The sequence below is a fragment of the Pan paniscus genome, chromosome X (genome assembly GCF_029289425.2).
Source record: "Pan paniscus chromosome X, NHGRI_mPanPan1-v2.0_pri, whole genome shotgun sequence".
Classification (NCBI taxonomy): Eukaryota; Metazoa; Chordata; class Mammalia; order Primates; family Hominidae; genus Pan; species Pan paniscus.
In genome coordinates, this window is record NC_073272.2 from 45,301,997 (window position 1) to 45,320,107 (window position 18,111).

General features: G+C 41.1%; 1 protein-coding gene across 1 annotated transcript in view; it reads left to right on the forward strand.

Annotated features, from left to right (window-relative positions):
* Positions 1-1,986: 1,986 nt before the first annotated feature.
* MAOA (monoamine oxidase A) overlaps positions 1,987-18,111 on the forward strand; it is a 92,969-nt gene continuing 76,844 nt past the window's right edge. The window contains exon 1 of the mRNA XM_003808376.7: positions 1,987-4,658. Coding sequence (XP_003808424.2) covers positions 3,368-4,658 — 1,291 coding nt within the window. The 5' untranslated portion in view covers positions 1,987-3,367. The remainder of the gene's footprint in view (positions 4,659-18,111) is intronic.

Consider the following 18,111-nt stretch of genomic DNA (forward strand, 5'->3'; position numbering starts at 1 on the left):
ATTTGGGTGTAAGAGTACATCTGGCAACAGATTACGGAAGCATAATCATCAACCCCATCAGACGTTACCTTATGTGTAGGGAAAGGCAAGGACTAGGGTCATTTATCTTCTAAGGAATATAGTGACTCAGACAAGAAACATGGGGGGCCGTGTGCTCTACCCTGTTGTGTCTTCAAAGCATCCTTCTGGTGAGCTGCATATCTTCACAGAGTCAGAGGCTTTGTGAAATTATGCTGGCAAGCAGAAATGAGCAAACATGGCTTCTTGGCACTTGCTATTTTGTCTCACACCTGTATGGACTGCATCACCAAGAGTCTCCCTTGTTTTCTAGCTTCTGGTTGGGTTAGGTCTATGCAGAGGACCAGCAGGAGACTGGAGGGAGGGAGATTAGGTATTTATTCTCCCAGCTTCCTACCTGCGGGTTTCCTGTGGGCTGGCTGTCTCCCTGAACTAAAGGCCACACCTTGTGTCAGGCAGCCCTTTCCTAACAGCATTGTCACTAAATTTCTGATGACTGCTTTCTCCCCCTACCTGTTCAGAGTGATACCTTCTTGCTGTTACCAACCCAGGGTACTGCACGATTCCTTACGGCTTCTCTCCATCTTGCCCACATCTTTGAAAATAGTTCATTGATGATACGCTCTTGAAATTACTTAATTTGAGTTTGCTGTTTCCTGCTAGAACCCTGACTGATTCAACAACTTATAGGATTCTACGATTCTACGGCTGGGACAACACGCAGAGAGAAGTCTAGTAATTTGCCTAAGGTCACACAAGGGAGGAAATAATACTTATGGAATGTTTCATAGTCATTCTTTTATTTGTTTATTTAAAATGAACTTTTATTGTTTTCATACAACACAAATAAAATGAAGAGAGAAAATACTCATATTTCTACTCATCGATTTCCATCCTTTATTTAATAAAACTTCCACATTTTCATCTCCATCCAAACTCTTGCTTTGAGTCTCAGGCTTTATGTTCCGTTGCCTACTCTATAACATTCATCTGGATGTCTCAAAGGTACTTGAAACTCAACCTGTCCAAAAACATGCTCATGGTCTTCCAAATCCTAGCTACAACCAAGTCCTGTCAACCTTATATGTAAATGTCTCTAAGATAGCCACATGTCTCCAGCTCCACTGCCACCACCTACCTCAGTCTAAGACACTTTCACCTCATTCTTTAAAGAATTCCTAACTTTGGTCTACCGGTACCTATCTACTCTTGCCTGATTATGCACATGGCAGGCAGATAGACCTCTCCAAGTTGCAATCTAGGTATATTGCCACTTGCCTAAAGTCTTGCAGTGGCTTTTGTTGCTCTTAGGATCGAGGCCAAGGATGCTACCTTGGCCCAGTCGGCCTCAGCAGCCTTGTCTCCCCCGTGCCCAGAGCTCCACAGAGTAACTTTTAGTTGCCTTAATGAACTATGCTTTTTTTCTACCACGGGGCCTTTGCACACATTGTTTCTTCTTTCTAAAACATTTTTACACTCTCTCTCCCAAAGTTAATCTCCAGAGGGGTCAGGACTCAGGACACCCTAACACTTTCTTATCCATGTGGATCTTTCTAATATAACATTTGTCAGAGTTTGTATTTACACATCAGATAGACAGTTGTCTGTGTCCTCTATTAACTCATCCACTAGACTGTGTGTTCGATGATGATGGTCTCTGTCTTGTGTTGCCTGTGTATCCCAGTACCACGCCCTGTGCCTAGCACATACTGTGAAATCAAGTATTTGAACGAAAATAAATGAAAACAATGAGAATAAGGAGAAAGGTGGACAGAATCACATTAGAAAGAGCTGATTTCTTCATATCTAGTTTTTCTTCTCTCTATGCTCAAAGTCTACCAAGATAAAAATGATTTCAATTTAGTCATAAGTCTCAAGTCCTTTTCTAGGAAGTAAAAGTTATTGAAACAGGATGAAGAAAAGACTAAATCCATATTTCTTTACAGTTTATTCAACAAGATGTTTGATACAGAATGGGGTGAGGGGCAACAGGAGGAATGTTTATAGGTGGGAGCAGACATCATTAGCTTCCTCGAGTTCTCATCACTTTCTCTAAATTTACGTCACGATTTCACCTATTTTTTTTTTTTTTTTTTTGAGACGGAGTTTCGCTCTTGTTGCCCAGGCTGGAGTGCAATGGCACGATCTTGGCTCATCACAACCTCCACCTCCTGGGTTCAAACAATTTTCCTGCCTCAGCCTCCCGAGTAGCTGGGATTACAGGCATGCACCACCACACCCGGCTAATTTTGTATTTTTAGTAGAGACGCGGTTTCTCCATGTTGGTCAGGCTGGTCGTGAACTCCCAACCTCAGTTGGTCCGCCCGCCTCGGCCTCCCAAAGTGCCGGGATTATAGGCGTGAGCCACCGCGCCCGACCAGATTTCACCTATCTTTGAGAGTTCCAGTAATGACAAATTCAGCTTTTGATGACAAATTCAGGATAACAAAAAGTGGAAAATTAAGAAAGGGATAAAACTAGCAAACAGAAGGCTGGCTGCACAGTAAAATATATGCACTAAATAGCACTCTTTTCAGTAGGATGGGGAAACACATGTTTTCTTATTTCATTTGTTTCTGCACCTTAGCCATCCCTTCGACCTTTTAAAATGCAGTCCCACTTAATACATGATAGGTGAGTTATTTTTCTTGCCTACTTGCTTCGATTTGGGTTAAGCGCCTCAGCTTGAAAAACCCCACAGAGAACCAACAATTGCCTGGTCTCCCCCAAGTGACGGTTCTCGCCCCGCCCCGTCCCGTCTCGCCTCGCCCCGCCCCGTCTCGCCTCGCCCCGCCCCTCCCCGCTCCTCCCCGCCCCTCCCCGCTCCTCCCCGCCCCTCCCCGCTCCTCCCCGCCCCGCCCTCAACCTAGTGAGGGCTCGAGGCTGCGCAGACCTCGACGGGCCCTACATGACGTCACAAAGGGGCCAGACCAAGTGGGGCAGCACCCTGCGACCCTGCGATCCTGCCTGGCTCAGCCGCCTTCATATATCTGGTTCCTTAAGTCCACTCTTGCCCAGATAGCTTTCAGTTAAAACTAAAGAATGAAAGCACTAGGTTGAGAGCCCACGCGGCTACACCCACATCTACTCCCCCACTCTCGCCAGGCAACCGCGCCCCCCGCCTGCAGTGGCATCGTCCGGCCACGCCCAGTGGCAGGGTTTCCAGCGCGAGCCTGCAGGCAGGCCGGGAAGGCGGAGCTAGGCCGGCCTAGAGTCACTTCTCCCCGCCCCTGACTGGGCCGGGAGCACGGGGCTGGTCTCTAAGAGTGGGTACCGAGAACAGCCTGACCGTGGAGAAGGGCTGCGGGAAGCAGAACACCGCCCCCAGGGCCCAGCGTGCTCCAGAAACATGAGCACAAACGCCTCAGCCTCCTCCCCCGGCGGCACCGGCACCGGCACCAGTACCCGCACCAGTACCGGCACCGGCACCGAGCGCAAGGCTGAGGGCCCGCCCGAAGCCGGGGGCACAACTGCCCAGGTCCCGAACCCGGACTCCAGCTTGGACGACACCTCCCACAGCCTGTCCGAATGGAGCGTCCGTTCTGAGTGGCGGTCCGTCTCGGATCCGCTAGCCAGTTCCCAGTGGAGCACGTCCTCAACTGCCGAGGCCGCCGCCTGGAGCTCCAGCATACACTCCCCAATCAGCACTACCGGTCTTAGCGAGAGTATTGACTCCGACTCCAAGAGTGGCCTCCGGGGTTTCAGCGCTTACAACCCGAGCAGTCGGATCCCCAAGTCTACCACCAGCTCGAACTCCTCCGATGGGGCCGTCACAGCCTCCAATCAGGACACCGGCATTCCCTGGGTATTAGTAACAGGACCTACCCCGCCCGTAAACTCCCCCGTAGAGTCATTGCAAGGGTCTGCCTTCTCCTCAGGGTTCAGCACCCCACGGGGTTTGGTAAAAGGACCGACCCTGCCCCCGGATTCCAACCTGACCTCAGTGCCCGACTACACTTGGATATTTGTACGGGGACCTCCTATACCCAATGACCTTTCGCAAGTGTCAATACAAGCACCTCCTACACCCAGTAACACCCCCCGAGTGTCAGTACAAGGGTCTGCCGCATCCTCACTGTCCAGCTTCCCCTGGGGTTTGGTACCAGGACCACCTCTACCCAATAACATTTCCCCAGTGTCGCCACAAGCACCTCCTGCACCCCATAACATCCCCCCAGTGTCAAGGCAGGCGTCTACCCCCACCTCAGTGCCTGACACTCCGCGGGGTTCAATACAAGAACCTCCTGCACCCAGTAATCCTTTCCAACTGCCGACACAAGGACATTCTAAACCTAATAACTCTCGCCGAGTGTCAGTACAAGGGTCCGCCCCGCTCTCAGTGCCCAGCTCCCCCCGGGTATCAGCTGAAACATCAGCTCCGCCCCTGGGCGCTCCCGGAGTATCAGCAAAAGGGTTCGCCCCGCCCACAGTGCCCGGCTCCCCCCGGGTATCAAAAGAAGGATCGGCTCCGCCCCCGGGCTCCCCGGGGGAGTTGATAGAAGGGTCCTTCCCACCCTTTGCCGTCCCCACTCCTGTGCCTACGACCCAGGAGCGTGTCAGCCAAAGCATGGAGAATCAAGAGAAGGCGAGTATCGCGGGCCACATGTTCGACGTAGTCGTGATCGGAGGTGGCATTTCAGGTCAGTGTGGACCGTAGCGGTGGCCTGGGGGACCCTGGCCAGTGAGGGGTAGGGGAACCTACAGTAGCTCTTGTGGTGTTTGGGGGTCTCTCATGCATGCGAGAGTGTAGTGTAGCCATGGCTTGGCCCCATATCCTGCGAGGTAGGAGTGGGGGTTGTGCCAGTTTTGCTGGTGGTGTGACTGGGGGAGGCAGACACAATAATTTTACTACTACTACTATTAAATACTAATATTTAATTAGCTCTTGCTGTGCAGTTGTATTTAGCACTTTACGTGGATTTTTTCAGTCCTCAACAGTCCTGTGAGGTGGGAACTAAATTCATCCCCGTTTTGCAAAACCAAGAAACTGAGGTCTGGGGAGTTTCAATAACTCTCTTGAGGTCGAATCACCTAGCTTGTAAGTGGCTGAACGATTTTCTCCCATTTAAGACCTGCAGTACTAATTCCTGAGGTGGCTGCTTTGCCTCACTGATTTCATATCCTTTGCCCTAAACAGAACATCAGGATACAGATTTCTGTAGTATTGAGGGAGCAGTAGTGTTATTCCAGTCCTGCTCTTCTCTATTTTCCGTAGAAAATTTAGTAGGTGAAGAGGAAGGAGGTAGACTCCTTTAAGAAAAGGTTAAAAGAAAAAGAGGGGAAGAGGGGGTGAGCTCTTAAACTATTCCTGTGTGTGTGTGTGTGTGTGTGTGTATGAACTGTGTTTTTATATATATATGAACTGTGTTTATATATATATGAACTGTGTTTATATATATATATATATATGAACTGTGTGTGTGTATATATATATATGAACTTGCAGGAAGGTGTAGGACATTTATTGTCCAAAGAGAATCCCTTTATGAAGCAGGGGCTGAGTGCCCTGTTGTATCCTCCTTCCTCCTTTCACTAAGAGCTCCCACCACCTGAATCTTGTCTTCTGATGAGCCAGTTGGTGGGCCAGGGTGCCCCTGGTCCTGGCTTGGATTTGTGGCTAACCAAGTGAGTGGTGCATGAGGCTTTCCAATATCTTCCTGGAAGCCTCATCATGATTGATATATTGTCGCCTATGTTGCCATCATTGGTAAAATGTTTGAAAATTAGGAATTTTGTTGCCTTTCATCCCTGGCTAGAATACCACACTGACCTATCCTCCCCCCACTAGGTGTTAATAATTTCTGAGTTATCCCTGCAGGATCTGATTCAGAAAGAGAAAGATGATGGGAGGGAGTAAGTAGAGTGGCCCCACAGTAGCCATTTTTGTATATAAATCTTTCGAGGAGACTCTGAACATGCTACAAATTAATGTTGGGTAGAGATAGCTTTATCTGAACCCAACATTGTTTATCCTGAACAGGCCAAGAGAAGAGATTGGCATGAACTGTTGCTTTGACAGTTCCAGCCAGTACCAGCAAAAACATACATGTATGTTGGAGCATCAGAGGAAAGCAGCTCCTGGTGGAGAGTAAGAAAAAGGAGTATTTCAGCTTGTTTCTCTTTATTTATTTATGTATTTATTTATTCATTCAAAAAACACTTGTTGAGTACCTGCAATGAAGTGGACTGCTGTTTCCCAAAATCTGGTCCCACTAGGCAAGCCTCCTAAAAGCAATATGGTTGTAGATCACTGGAAAATAAATATGATGACAATGTGTTATATACATTGACTAGGGGTTCTGGGTCCTCTCCCATCTCCATACCATCTGTATCCTGCAATTCAGAGTTCTTTCTGGGATTTTATTCTTAGTCTTTTTCTTGTTCAGTCTCCAGAATTCCTTAAGGAGCGCTGTTTTTTTATTTTTCCTCTGCCTGATTACCTGCTCTTCCTCCCTTTCTATACTTTATGCTCTATACTTGGTCATTAGCAGAGGTGAAATTACCATGTAGCGGATAAACTTTATGCTTTATGGCCTTATAACTGTAGGTTGCTTCTGGTTCTCATTCTAAATAAATAACCAGTTTCATACTCAGTCCTGTATTTGCAATTTTGCTTTCTTATTTCTTAGAGAGGATACCCAAATTATATATAAGTTGTAGGTCCCACAAAACCTGAATCTGTCCATAGTCACTCTTAATTATTAATTTATTTCCATTTGGGGGAAGTAGAGGGCATTTCTTGCACAGTAGTTCACACCTCTATTCCAGAGGCCAGCTTCAGTGACACTGGAAAAAGCACTTGACTTCCTCTAATGCCATCTCCATCAGTCAGATCTGAGTGATTTTAATACTCAAACTGACCAGAAACATTGCTTTCTATCTGTGGTACCTTCCCAGATGGTTCACAACTAAAATGAAAGTAGTTGCAAGTGTGGCTCATGTTAGATCCCGGACATAAACTGAGTGTTTCATGAGCGGGTGAGAAGCATCACTTCCCAAGCATTCCTGTGAATTCAGAAACATACCATTTTTGTGTGTGCTTGGCAGTATCCCATGAATTACTTAATAGTCCCTTTGACAGTTTTATATGCCTTTGGATGTTCTTTATAACTTTTATTAGGACTTGTACACTTTGATAGGTTACCCACACATTCATAATACATCACCAGTCCATAGCATCAGCAGTGTTATTTCTATTATATAGCACCCAGAAGAGTACATATTCTAAGTGACATTACTCAAAATTGATCCATATTAGCAACATTTTTTAAATAACTCTCTACACAGAGAATAGCAGCATCTTGATGTATCTCCTTTTTTGTCATTATAAAACATAAAATAGACTATGTCTTACAACCACAAACTCTTTTTATCTGCCTAACCACCAATTAAATAATTATATATAGTATGTTAATAGTTGAGAGGGGAAATAACCCTGCTGATTTGTTGGTCTAGTGGTATCTTTAAAATGCTCTGGTCCTTAACCATCATTCATCATCTATCACCCATTCCTTTTTGAAACTCCTTTCATGTTTTCAGCGATGCTATTGGATCCTGAATTTTTATCCCACACTGATTGCTGCTTTTCCATCCCTTTCATTGTGCTCATATTCTTGCAAACATCTGGTTTTGAAAGGTTCCACTGTTCATCACTTTGGGGATCTTGGTACTCTCTCCCTCTCTTTCTCATTCTAGGACTTCAGCTGTCCCTTATCTATAGAAAACTCTCAAGTCTCTAATTTGAATCCTCTTCCTTCCCTGAACTCCTGTCCCATAGCTTATCTGCTCCTGGGTATTTCACGATTGAACACTTCAGGTTCAACATGTACCATAGCTACTGTGCTAGCCAATCCAGCTTCTTTTCCTCAGTTCCTTGACTCTGTTCTTAGCACCACCATCCCTTCTATAATTTTTGACATAATCTTTTCTTTTATCTTCTGCACCCTTTTAGCAGATCCTTCTCACTCTTCTTTGGGGCTATCTCTCTTCTCCTTTCTCTATGATGACCTCCCTCCCCCCATCACTAGGACAGACTCTTTTTTTAAAATATTTTGTATAAATGTAAGGGATACGACTGCAATTTTGTTACATGGATAGATTGCGTAGTGGTGAAGTCTGGGCTTTTAGTGTATTCATAACGTGAATAATGTACGTTGTACCCATTAGGTAATTTCTCATCATCCTCCTTCCTCCTGCCCCACACCCTTCCAGTCACCAATGTCTATTATTCCATACCTCTATGTCTGTGTGTGCACATTATTTAGCTCCCACTTATAAGTGAGAACATATGGTATTGGACTTTCTATTTATGAGTTGTTTCACTTCAGATAATGGTCTCCAGTTCCGTCAATGTTGTTGCAAAAGCTCTTGACCCCTGAAGCTACCTGGTTATGACCCCCTTCCCAGTGGCCACCCTTTACAATAATGGCTCTCCCTTTATGTCCATCCTGCATTCAGTGTTCTCCCAAACTTGATTTTTCTTAAACACTTCTTTCATCACCTTGCCCCTCTGCTCAGGGCCTTCAATGGTCTCCTATTAGCAGCCTCCCAAACACCTCCCTATCCCGCCCCCCATCATGACAAGTAGCATTTCCTACTATTTTCCAACATGGAGCTGAGCTTTAGTCTCACCACCTCGTGTCCTCAGGCTACACTACGTTTAGTCCCTTCATGCCTTTTCTGTTTTTATCTTTCTTAACATGGAAGTGCTTTTCTCTTACATTTATATTCTATCTATCCTTCAATGCTTGGCTGAAGATCCTTTCCTTGATCACTCTGGCTCCCATTGATTTTTCTCTCCTCTCGTAGAGCTTGTAATCTGTACTTAACAAACAATTTACACTTATTTTCTATCTCTTATTTCATGATTTGATTTTAAGGATAATGGCTCAGTCACTGAATTCAGTTGTTAGTTCTTACTCATGAGCTGCCACAGATACAATAAATGACAGAAAACTAGCAGTGGAAGATTTTTAAATCTGCCCTCAACTGAGAATTTCTGAAATGGCTCTCTTTAGCAGAGAAAAAAAGGAAACAAGAAAAAAGCCCACCTCCAGGGGACAATGTATACTTCCTTCATGAGTTTGTTTGGAATTTGAGTCTTTGGGTCAAAGGGGTTTTAAAAGGCAATCTAGTCCAATCACCTAAGATTTTAATCTTCTTAACAGCACCTCGATAGTGATTAGAGCCAGATGGCTGTAGCTTTGAACGCATTTAAGGATAGGAAATGCTCGGTCTCTCAAAGCAACTCATTACAAGTAGAGGTAGCTCTGGCTCCTGGTCTTGTTTAAGCATTTCAAGAACCTCTACCTATATACTAAGCAGTGACTGGGAATCATGGGGAAAGAAAGAGATATATAATGATGAGTAAGTAGCATCCCTGTACATAAGGTACTTCTATCTTCTGGAAGAAGTAATCAAGTGGGTGAATAATTGACATGAATACAGTGAGATAATAATTGATATGAATATAGTGAGATAAATATCCATGCGGTGAGATAAATATTAATGTTTTGAATATGAACAAAGTGCAGGGATCTTGAGAGATAAGTAGAATTTTAACAGGTAGAGATAAGAGGATGGAAAAAAAGACATACCATACAGGAGAGACTAGAGGAACACAGATACAGTCATGAGGGTATAAGCCAGATATGAGCAGTGCTTAATTTCCCAATGGCGAGAGTTCCAGGGAATGAAAATAGTTGTTTCCTATGCCTCTAGGTATGTGATCCTGGTAGCTATTGAGATGAGCCCAGTGTGCCACGTCTACCCATGATTTTTGTTCCTGTGTGAGCTGTGAATGGTTAGCGAGCGCACAGTGAAAATGCCTTAGTCATAACGCTGGATTGTCCTGGGTGAATAAAGTGTTTCTTCATTTTTTTTTTTTGCAATTAAATTCCAAGTGTCATGTAGAAAGACCTCTTCATGTCCAAATAGTGTTTAAGCAATAGAACTCCTCTCTATTTTTGTCCATCGGCTGAGCTCTGCTAAAAGAATTGAGAACACTAGCTGCCCAGAATTCAGTGCTGTATAAAACCAGCAGGAATGAATTTTTCTTATCTTCTGAGAGACAGAAAAGCCATTTTGCAAGAGGAATAACTAATGTTCAGTGTTCCAATGATTGAGTCCACAACATACCACAATTTCCCTTTTTGCTGAAATATATCACCCGTAAAAATTATTCTGCTAGGACCATTTTAGGCATTTTAACCCAGAACTTGGCAGCATGTACTGTGTGGTTTTGCAGTGATTAAGAAAAGCTTCCATTTAAGAAATGCCACTTATTTTTGGTGTCTTAGTTATTTAAATACTCTGAGGTTCAATGTGGGCTGAGCATTAATTTTTTGCTGTTTAGGACACTTCTCTGCCCCTAATTTATATTTTATTTTTCTAAAAAATAAACTAGGGTGTTTTTACTTCATAAACTTTTTAAATACTAAACAAAGAATACAAGAATTACATTTATTTGTGTTCTGATTTTTTTTTTTTTTTGAAAACTTCATGGTTGAAGGAGCTTTTGGATTTATCTGGCATTAAATGGGAAATTTTAGCATTTAGTCAATACTAATTGATTTGAATTGTTACATAATCCTCAGCTATTGTGAAAAATGTATTTAACAATAGATCTAGGTATAGCATAATTGCATACATTACAGAGACCAATAATGGAGAAAAAGAAACATGGAACACCATTATTGGTGAATATTGGGTCACAATCTTTGTGCAGTTATGGCATAGAAATATTTTAACCTATGAAAAATCTTGCAGTATTTGCATTCAAGTGTACTCAGAAAGACTAAGGTTGTATTCTAGTTTTATATTACATATAGGGTGCCCAGCCCTGTGATTTAGAAAGTGTAGACACCCAATAAATAGTTGTTAAGGAATATACTTGTATGTATGAGATGTATAGATTTCATAATGATAGGGTTTTTTTTTCATTGTAATTAGAACTTCAAAAATTGAATCAAAACATTTTCTAAATGTTGTGAGCATTTGAGACAAATTGATTGTTGGGACTGTTTCTCCTCCTTTATCATGACAAATATTTTATATTTTTACCAGCAATTTGTATTTTCCTTCAAACAATCTATTTCTTGTTATGTTTCCATCTGTCATTGTGTATTAGGGAAATTTAAAGTCTTTGAACTATGGTTTTGTCACCCAAGAAGTTGGATTAAGTTATATGTGATATATCTTCTGGTATGGATTTTTAGTAATTAGTCAATTTCATGAAGATCCATCTCTTTAGCTTTCTTTCTTGGACCCTCCTCAACGTTTTTTTCTTCTATGCTTTATTCTGGGAAGAGTTTGCATTATCTGTCATACTGACATTCTTCACAAACTTGAATCAGGGCCTGGGTCTCTCCACAGGTGCTCATTCACACTTTCCCCATGGCTTCTCTGAGACTTTGTTTAAAACCCTTTTCTAGTTGTTGCTAGGCAAAAGTAAACAAAGCACACTCAATAACAATATTTAATTGATTGACTAAGAGTGTTAAGAACATAAAAAACAGATGATAAGATTTAAGAGTTGAAGTAATTATATATTAACCATGTCCAAGGGTTATAGAATGGTGGCCTGTAAGAGCCCAAAGGGACTGAAACAGAGGCTCAGAGGGGTCCAGGGAATTACCAAATGCCACAGAATTCTTAGCTGTCTAACTTGTCCTTGGATGTGTAAAATACTGACTTCCAGGACAGTGCTCTTTCTGTACCTCACCTCACTGGACCTGCTTTGTCAGCTCATCCATAGATCTGCAGTAAACCTTATTATTGCTTTACTTTGAATGTTGATGCTCTAAAGCATAGTGGCTACTGCTTAACAGTAATTTATATATTATAAGATATCACAAGGAATGTTATTGCTTTCTGAACATTTAAATTTAAAAATATGGGACACCCTATTAGATAAAATGACTTTCATATGACAAATCTATTTCCTTGTTGGAAAGTCCATTCCTGGTGCATTTAGGATATGTAGAGATTGTTGGGATAGTTTAGATCAGTGATTCTTGACCTTTTGGACCAAATGTCTCTTGGAAAATCTGATGAAAGCTATTGGACGTTTTCACCAAAAAATGCATATTTTTACGCATAGATGTTTTTCTCCTCTGCACCAGGCCAATGTTCTGGAAACCTCTTCTGCGTCACTGTCCTAATAGTGTAATTATTTTTAGCTGATACTGGGACTCCACGAAAGTGGTGAAAAATATTTCAGAGGATTCATTATATCATTAGACAGTTACTAGTAATGAATTTTTAAATAGACCATGATGAAGAGTCAAAACATTCAGGCTGGACACGAAGGCACCTACATTTGCTATATTAGCTCTATGATAACTAGAGAAGTGAAACTGACATGTTTTGAAAAGAAAGAATTTGGGAGAAAACATTGGTGAAGGAAATGGAAGGCTGTGGTGGTTGAGATTTCTTTTAGTAGTTTTCAAAGATTGTTTATTTAAAGTATCATTAGCCCATCGTCTATTCAGTGACTTGTGTGAGGCATAGAATCTATGTAACCTCTGTGTCACAGGGGTTACAGAGATGAGCCTGAAATGCTCTTCAAAGTTGGTTCAGAGGTCCAATGTCAGCACAGAGGAGGGAGGAGTTAATTCCACCTGGAGGAAGTGACAAGGAAAGGATTTCATGGAGGAAGTCATACTCGACAGAAGTGTCATAGATTTTGGATAAATTCTGAAATGTAATGAAGATGACCTTTAAGGTGACCGTTTCCAGATTAAATGAGTTAGCTTGGAGCTGTGGCCTAAGTTGAAGACCATTTTCTTGCTTGTATGTATCTGTTCATTCATTCAGTAAATATTTGTCAATTGTGCATCACTGTATGCCTTGAGTAAAATTTGTGGGGTTTGCTCTCTGCTTCTCTGCTTTGGGCATATTGCCTCAAAAATCAAATGCCTCTTCGAAAATCTGATGAAATCTGATTGCCTCAAAAATGAGGCAATATGAGTTGATATTTGACTATACCTTTTATTGCCCTTGGAGTGTTCAGTCCAAGAGTCCAAATGTGCAGTTACGTAAGAATTCTTTTGGCCAGAGACCACTTCACTGAATAATAGAGAATTAACAATGTATCATGCAGTGTACTCTGTGCAATTCCTAGGTGATGATGCATATCAAAGTTGAAGAAAGATGTCACTTTCGGGAATAAAGAGAAAGAACTAGGCAGGTATACACCATAGCTACACTAAAACCTTGCTCCAACATGCTCAGCTTGTGCTCTGGGCATTGTTCACCTAGGACCTTGCCTTTGGGAGTTTATTATGCTATTTGAACAATCAATCTTATGAGAGATTAAACAAGCTTTCCTAAAGTGTGTTTTCAGGTATACATTTTTTTTAAAAAGCAGAGGGTGGATAAATGCTGAGTTAAATGGGTCTTTTTGCTGCAGGACTTCTCAGGACCATATGCCAGTGTGCACCAGGCATTTCCCAGAAGGAGAAACAGTATATGGTGTCTCAACTTCCATGAACATTGATACTTCTCCCCAGAGCATCTTTCTTGAGGACTCATGTTCCGTAAAACATTTAGGGAACTACAGCCCATCCTAGTGTGCAGAGTCCAAGGACAGCAATATGGAGTGTCCCTGGTGTATTTTAAGTTTCAATGAAAGAATGGGGCGAATAATGAATTAAGGGGTAATTGCATTCCCTAACTTGGGTGAGATCCTTTTATCTAAAGTGAAGATGAATGCTGAACAATAATCAAATAAATTAAGACTGTCTAGACAACCAGTCTGTTGAATTCAGGGCAAATTGAAGTTACTTGTTAGCTTTCATCTGTTTATTACTTGAGACAGCCCTATCTTTTTTAGCCTATCAAGGGGATTAGAAGATTTGGCCTTTCCAAAAGCAGAGAATTATGTATCTGAAAGGAAGTACAAAATACAGATAGGCATAGGTATAGATTAGATAGATAGATAGATAGATAGATAGATAGATAGATAGATAGGAATGGTTTTATATATCAAGGGCAAGTTTGTGTGTATATTGATATTCTCTGTTGTCTTCTGCCAAAAAGCACAATGCTGGTTCAAAGATCAGAGAATGTGCTAGCAGTATTTAGAATCTGCTGACTTACTTAGGCATAAAGGTTAAAATGACATGCCACCCTATCCTTGTCAATGTTTCTTAGTTGCTTGAGATAAATATATTCTAGGTAGCATTAGAAACTTCCCTGTTGCCCTCATCCACATAAGCATGATTTTGTTTTCTTAGTATGTGGTTCTTCTATTCATTGCAACAAGCATTTGGGCACCGCAACGTGCAGGCTCCATCCTAGGGATGCAAAGATTTGTAACACATTTCTGTTTTTTCGTAACACACATTTAGCTCATTTATGCATCTCAAGGTTAATGCATCTAAAACAAGACACTTGATATTTCCCCATAACTCTTCTTCTCCTGGCTGTTTCCAACTTAATAAATGGTACCACTATTTAACCAGTTGCTCAGGTTAAAAACCTTGAATCCATTCTTGGTTCCTCTCTTTTTGTCATACACCACATCCATTCCAGCAGCAAATCCTATTGGCTGTAGCCTCAAAATATGTTCTGTATCTCACGGCTTCCCACAACAACTGCAACCACAGTTATCCCCACCCAAGCCATTGTGGTCTTTTGCCTTTGTCCAAGCCACCATGATCTCTTGGCCAGAGATCTGCCTCTTTACTAGTCTCTGTACTTCCTTCCTCTTTTGCACCACTACAGTCTGCTTTCCTCACAGAAACCAGGATGATCTTTAAAAAAGTTAAAATAAGGTGAATCACTCCCCTACTCATAAGCCTCCAGTAGCCCCCATCATACTTAGACCAAAACCTAGAGTTTTGATGTGGTCTACAAGACACTCTGTCACTTAGTCTCTTCTTACTTTTCTAGTCTCATCTTCTCCTCACTAATTTCCTTTTGGCTGTGCCAGCCTTACTGGTCTTTGAGCACATCGGCCTTTTTCCTATCTTCCCCATATACTTGCATGGCTCACTTCCTTACTTCATTAAGATCTCTGCTTTTCTTCTCACTCATAGGTGGGAATTGATCAATGAGAACACTTGGACACAGGAAGGGGAATATCACATACCAGGGTCTGTCATGGGGTGGGGGGCGGGGGGGATAGCATTAGGAGATATACCTAATGTAAATGACGAGTCAATGGGTGCAGCACACCAACCTGGTGCATGTATACATATGTAACAAACCTGCACGTTGTGCACATGTACCCTAGAACTTAAAGTATATATATAAAAAAAGATCTCTGCTTTAATGTCACCTCTCAGATGCATTCACTGATGATCCTGTGTAAAAGCACTCCCCACTTCCATGGCTCACTCTCCCCTTACTCTGCTTTATTTATCTTCATAGCACTTAATATTTCCTTAATAGTTCCTAATCACTTAATCTTAATATTTATTCCTTTATTTGTCTCTCTTTCCCATAAAAGTGTAAGCTTCATGAGGACTTAGTTATATTCACCTGTATCACAGCACCTAGGATGATGCCCGGGACTCAGTAAGAGTGCAATATTATTTGATGGGTGAATAGATGAAGGAATGACTTTAGCTAGGTTTATGATACTTGTGAAGGGGTAAGTATATGTACTTGCAGAAAGATTCCATTGTTATCCATGCCTTAGATGCTTCGCATGAAGACAGCCCACATTTCATATATCTGTAGGCTGTATTTGAAACATTTTAAGGGGAAAAATAATTTGGGGTAGCAAAAAATTCTTAATGTTTGTGTGTACTAGTTTTCTCTTTGCAAACACAGTGATGTTCTACAGGAAACATATATATGCAGTACATTCAAGTGAGTGTATATTGAAAGATGACTCTTCATTCCACTTCAGCCCCAAGCACTATACCCCAAAAATAACTGCTATGATAGTTTATTGTGTATCCTTTCAGATATTTACTGTGCAAGTATGAAGTATATACATTTTTTGCTATTCTACAATGGGCCTATACTATATACAGGGAATCTCAACTTTGCTTATTTTACCTTATTTATTTCAAAGAACTTTCATTCTTTTTAATAGTTGTATAGTATTTCAAAGAATGCCTCTACCACATCCTTGTATGTAGCTCTTGGAGCACATAGGTAAGTTTATATGTAAGAGAGCTTGCTAGGGTTGTAATTGCTGGATCAAAGGGAGGTCCATTTATAGTTTTGATAGCTAATGACAACAAGGTTGAATCACTTTACTTTGCCACCAACAGTGTAAGACAGAATCTGTTTTTCTGCATCCATGTCAATACTATGTTTTAACTATTTTCATTCTTCAACCCAATAAGCCAATAAATGGTACCTTATTTTTATATTTCTCCAGTTATGAGTGAGATTGAACACTTTTTCATTGAAAGGCATTTACATTTCTTCTGTAAAAGTTTATGTTCACATTTTTTTAACCTATTTTAAAAGCATGTCTGGTCATTTTTCCTTATTGATTTGTGAGAACTTTTTATATTTTGAAGAAATGAATTCTTTGTTGAATGTTGCAAATATTTTCTTTTTATGGCTTCTGGGTTTTGTGTCTTGCACAGAAAGCATTCTTTATTCTAAGAATATTACTTTAGAAAAATCTGCCTTACTTTATTCTAGTTTTTTAAGGTTTTTATGTTATGCATTTAAATCTTCTGAGTTTATTCTGAGTAAAGAGTTAGAGAGAGATTCTGCTTTACTTTTTAAATTTCCCCAAATCAGATGTCTCAACACAATTTATTGACTAAACCAGGATTTACCTACTGATTTGTATAATTTAGGCTATTTCTAGACCATATGCTCTTATTTCTCTGTCTCTCTAATCTTGTACCAGCACAACTCTTTCTACTGTAGCTTTGTCATACATTTTAATGAAAAGTTGAGCTAGTTATAATGCTTTTTCAGGAATTTCCTGGCAAGCTGGCCATGCTATTTTTCCATGTGAACTTTAGAATCAGGCTTTCTAATATAAAGAAAAAGTTACTAATATTTTAATTGAGATTTCATTACATTTGTAGATTTATTTGGAGGAATTAAGGTCTTTATAATACTATTTCCTTTTATCAAAAAATAAAAACTATTTTTCTGTTCAAATCTTCTATTGTGTCTTTTGGTGATTTTGAAGATATTTTTCAGGTTTATTTTTCAGAGCTCTTGTTGAGTTGATGTTGCTCTAAGAAGTGAGCTTATTTTTTTCCATCATATTCCAATTCATTGTACATAGGGTAGATATTTATCTTTTAATATTAATTTTGGCTGGGCATGGTTCTCACAGCTGTAATCCCAGCACTTTGGGAGACTGAGGCGGGCGGATCATGAGATCAGGAGTTCGAGACCAACCTGGCCAACATGGTAAAACCCCGTCTCTACTAAAAATACAAAAAAAAAAAAAATAGCCAGGCGTGGTGGTGTGCACCTGTAATCCCAGCTACTTGGGAGGCTGAGGCAAGAGAATTACTTAAACCCAGGGGGCAGAGATTGCAGTGAGCTGAGACCGCACCACTGCACTCCAGCCTGGGCAAAAGAGCAAGACTCCATCTCGAAAAAAATAATAATAATTTTTAAACTAGACACCTTATTCCTTGAATTTTCTTTTTGTTTTTCTTTCATTCATTTGTTCATTCCTTCTCATCAATTTTCCAGGCTAAGTTTCCACTATCCATCCACTATGATAATTTTCTCTCTTCTCTAATTTTTATGCCTCGTTTCACCCTTATCTAATGGCATTGATTAGTACTTGCCCAATAATGTTAAATAAAATTGGTAATGGTGGAATTTCTACCTTGTTTCTGATTTTAATGCTACTGTTGTTTCACCATTAAGCATAGTGTTCAAGCCAATCACTCCAAAAGCTCTGGAAGCTCTCCTAAATCACTCCAGGCAAGCTGGCTTAAGGACCTCCATAGCACCTTTTTTTTACCTTTATTGTAATCTGGAACACAATGAACTTGAGAATGTGTTTATCTTACTGAACAATGTTGACAAATTCTGTGTACATCCTCAAAGAAGTACTTTTCCACAGATCGCCCTCTGGGAAACACAGATTTAGAGAAATACATGATCAACAATACCAACCATAGCATAAAGGAGTTTAAGGATTGA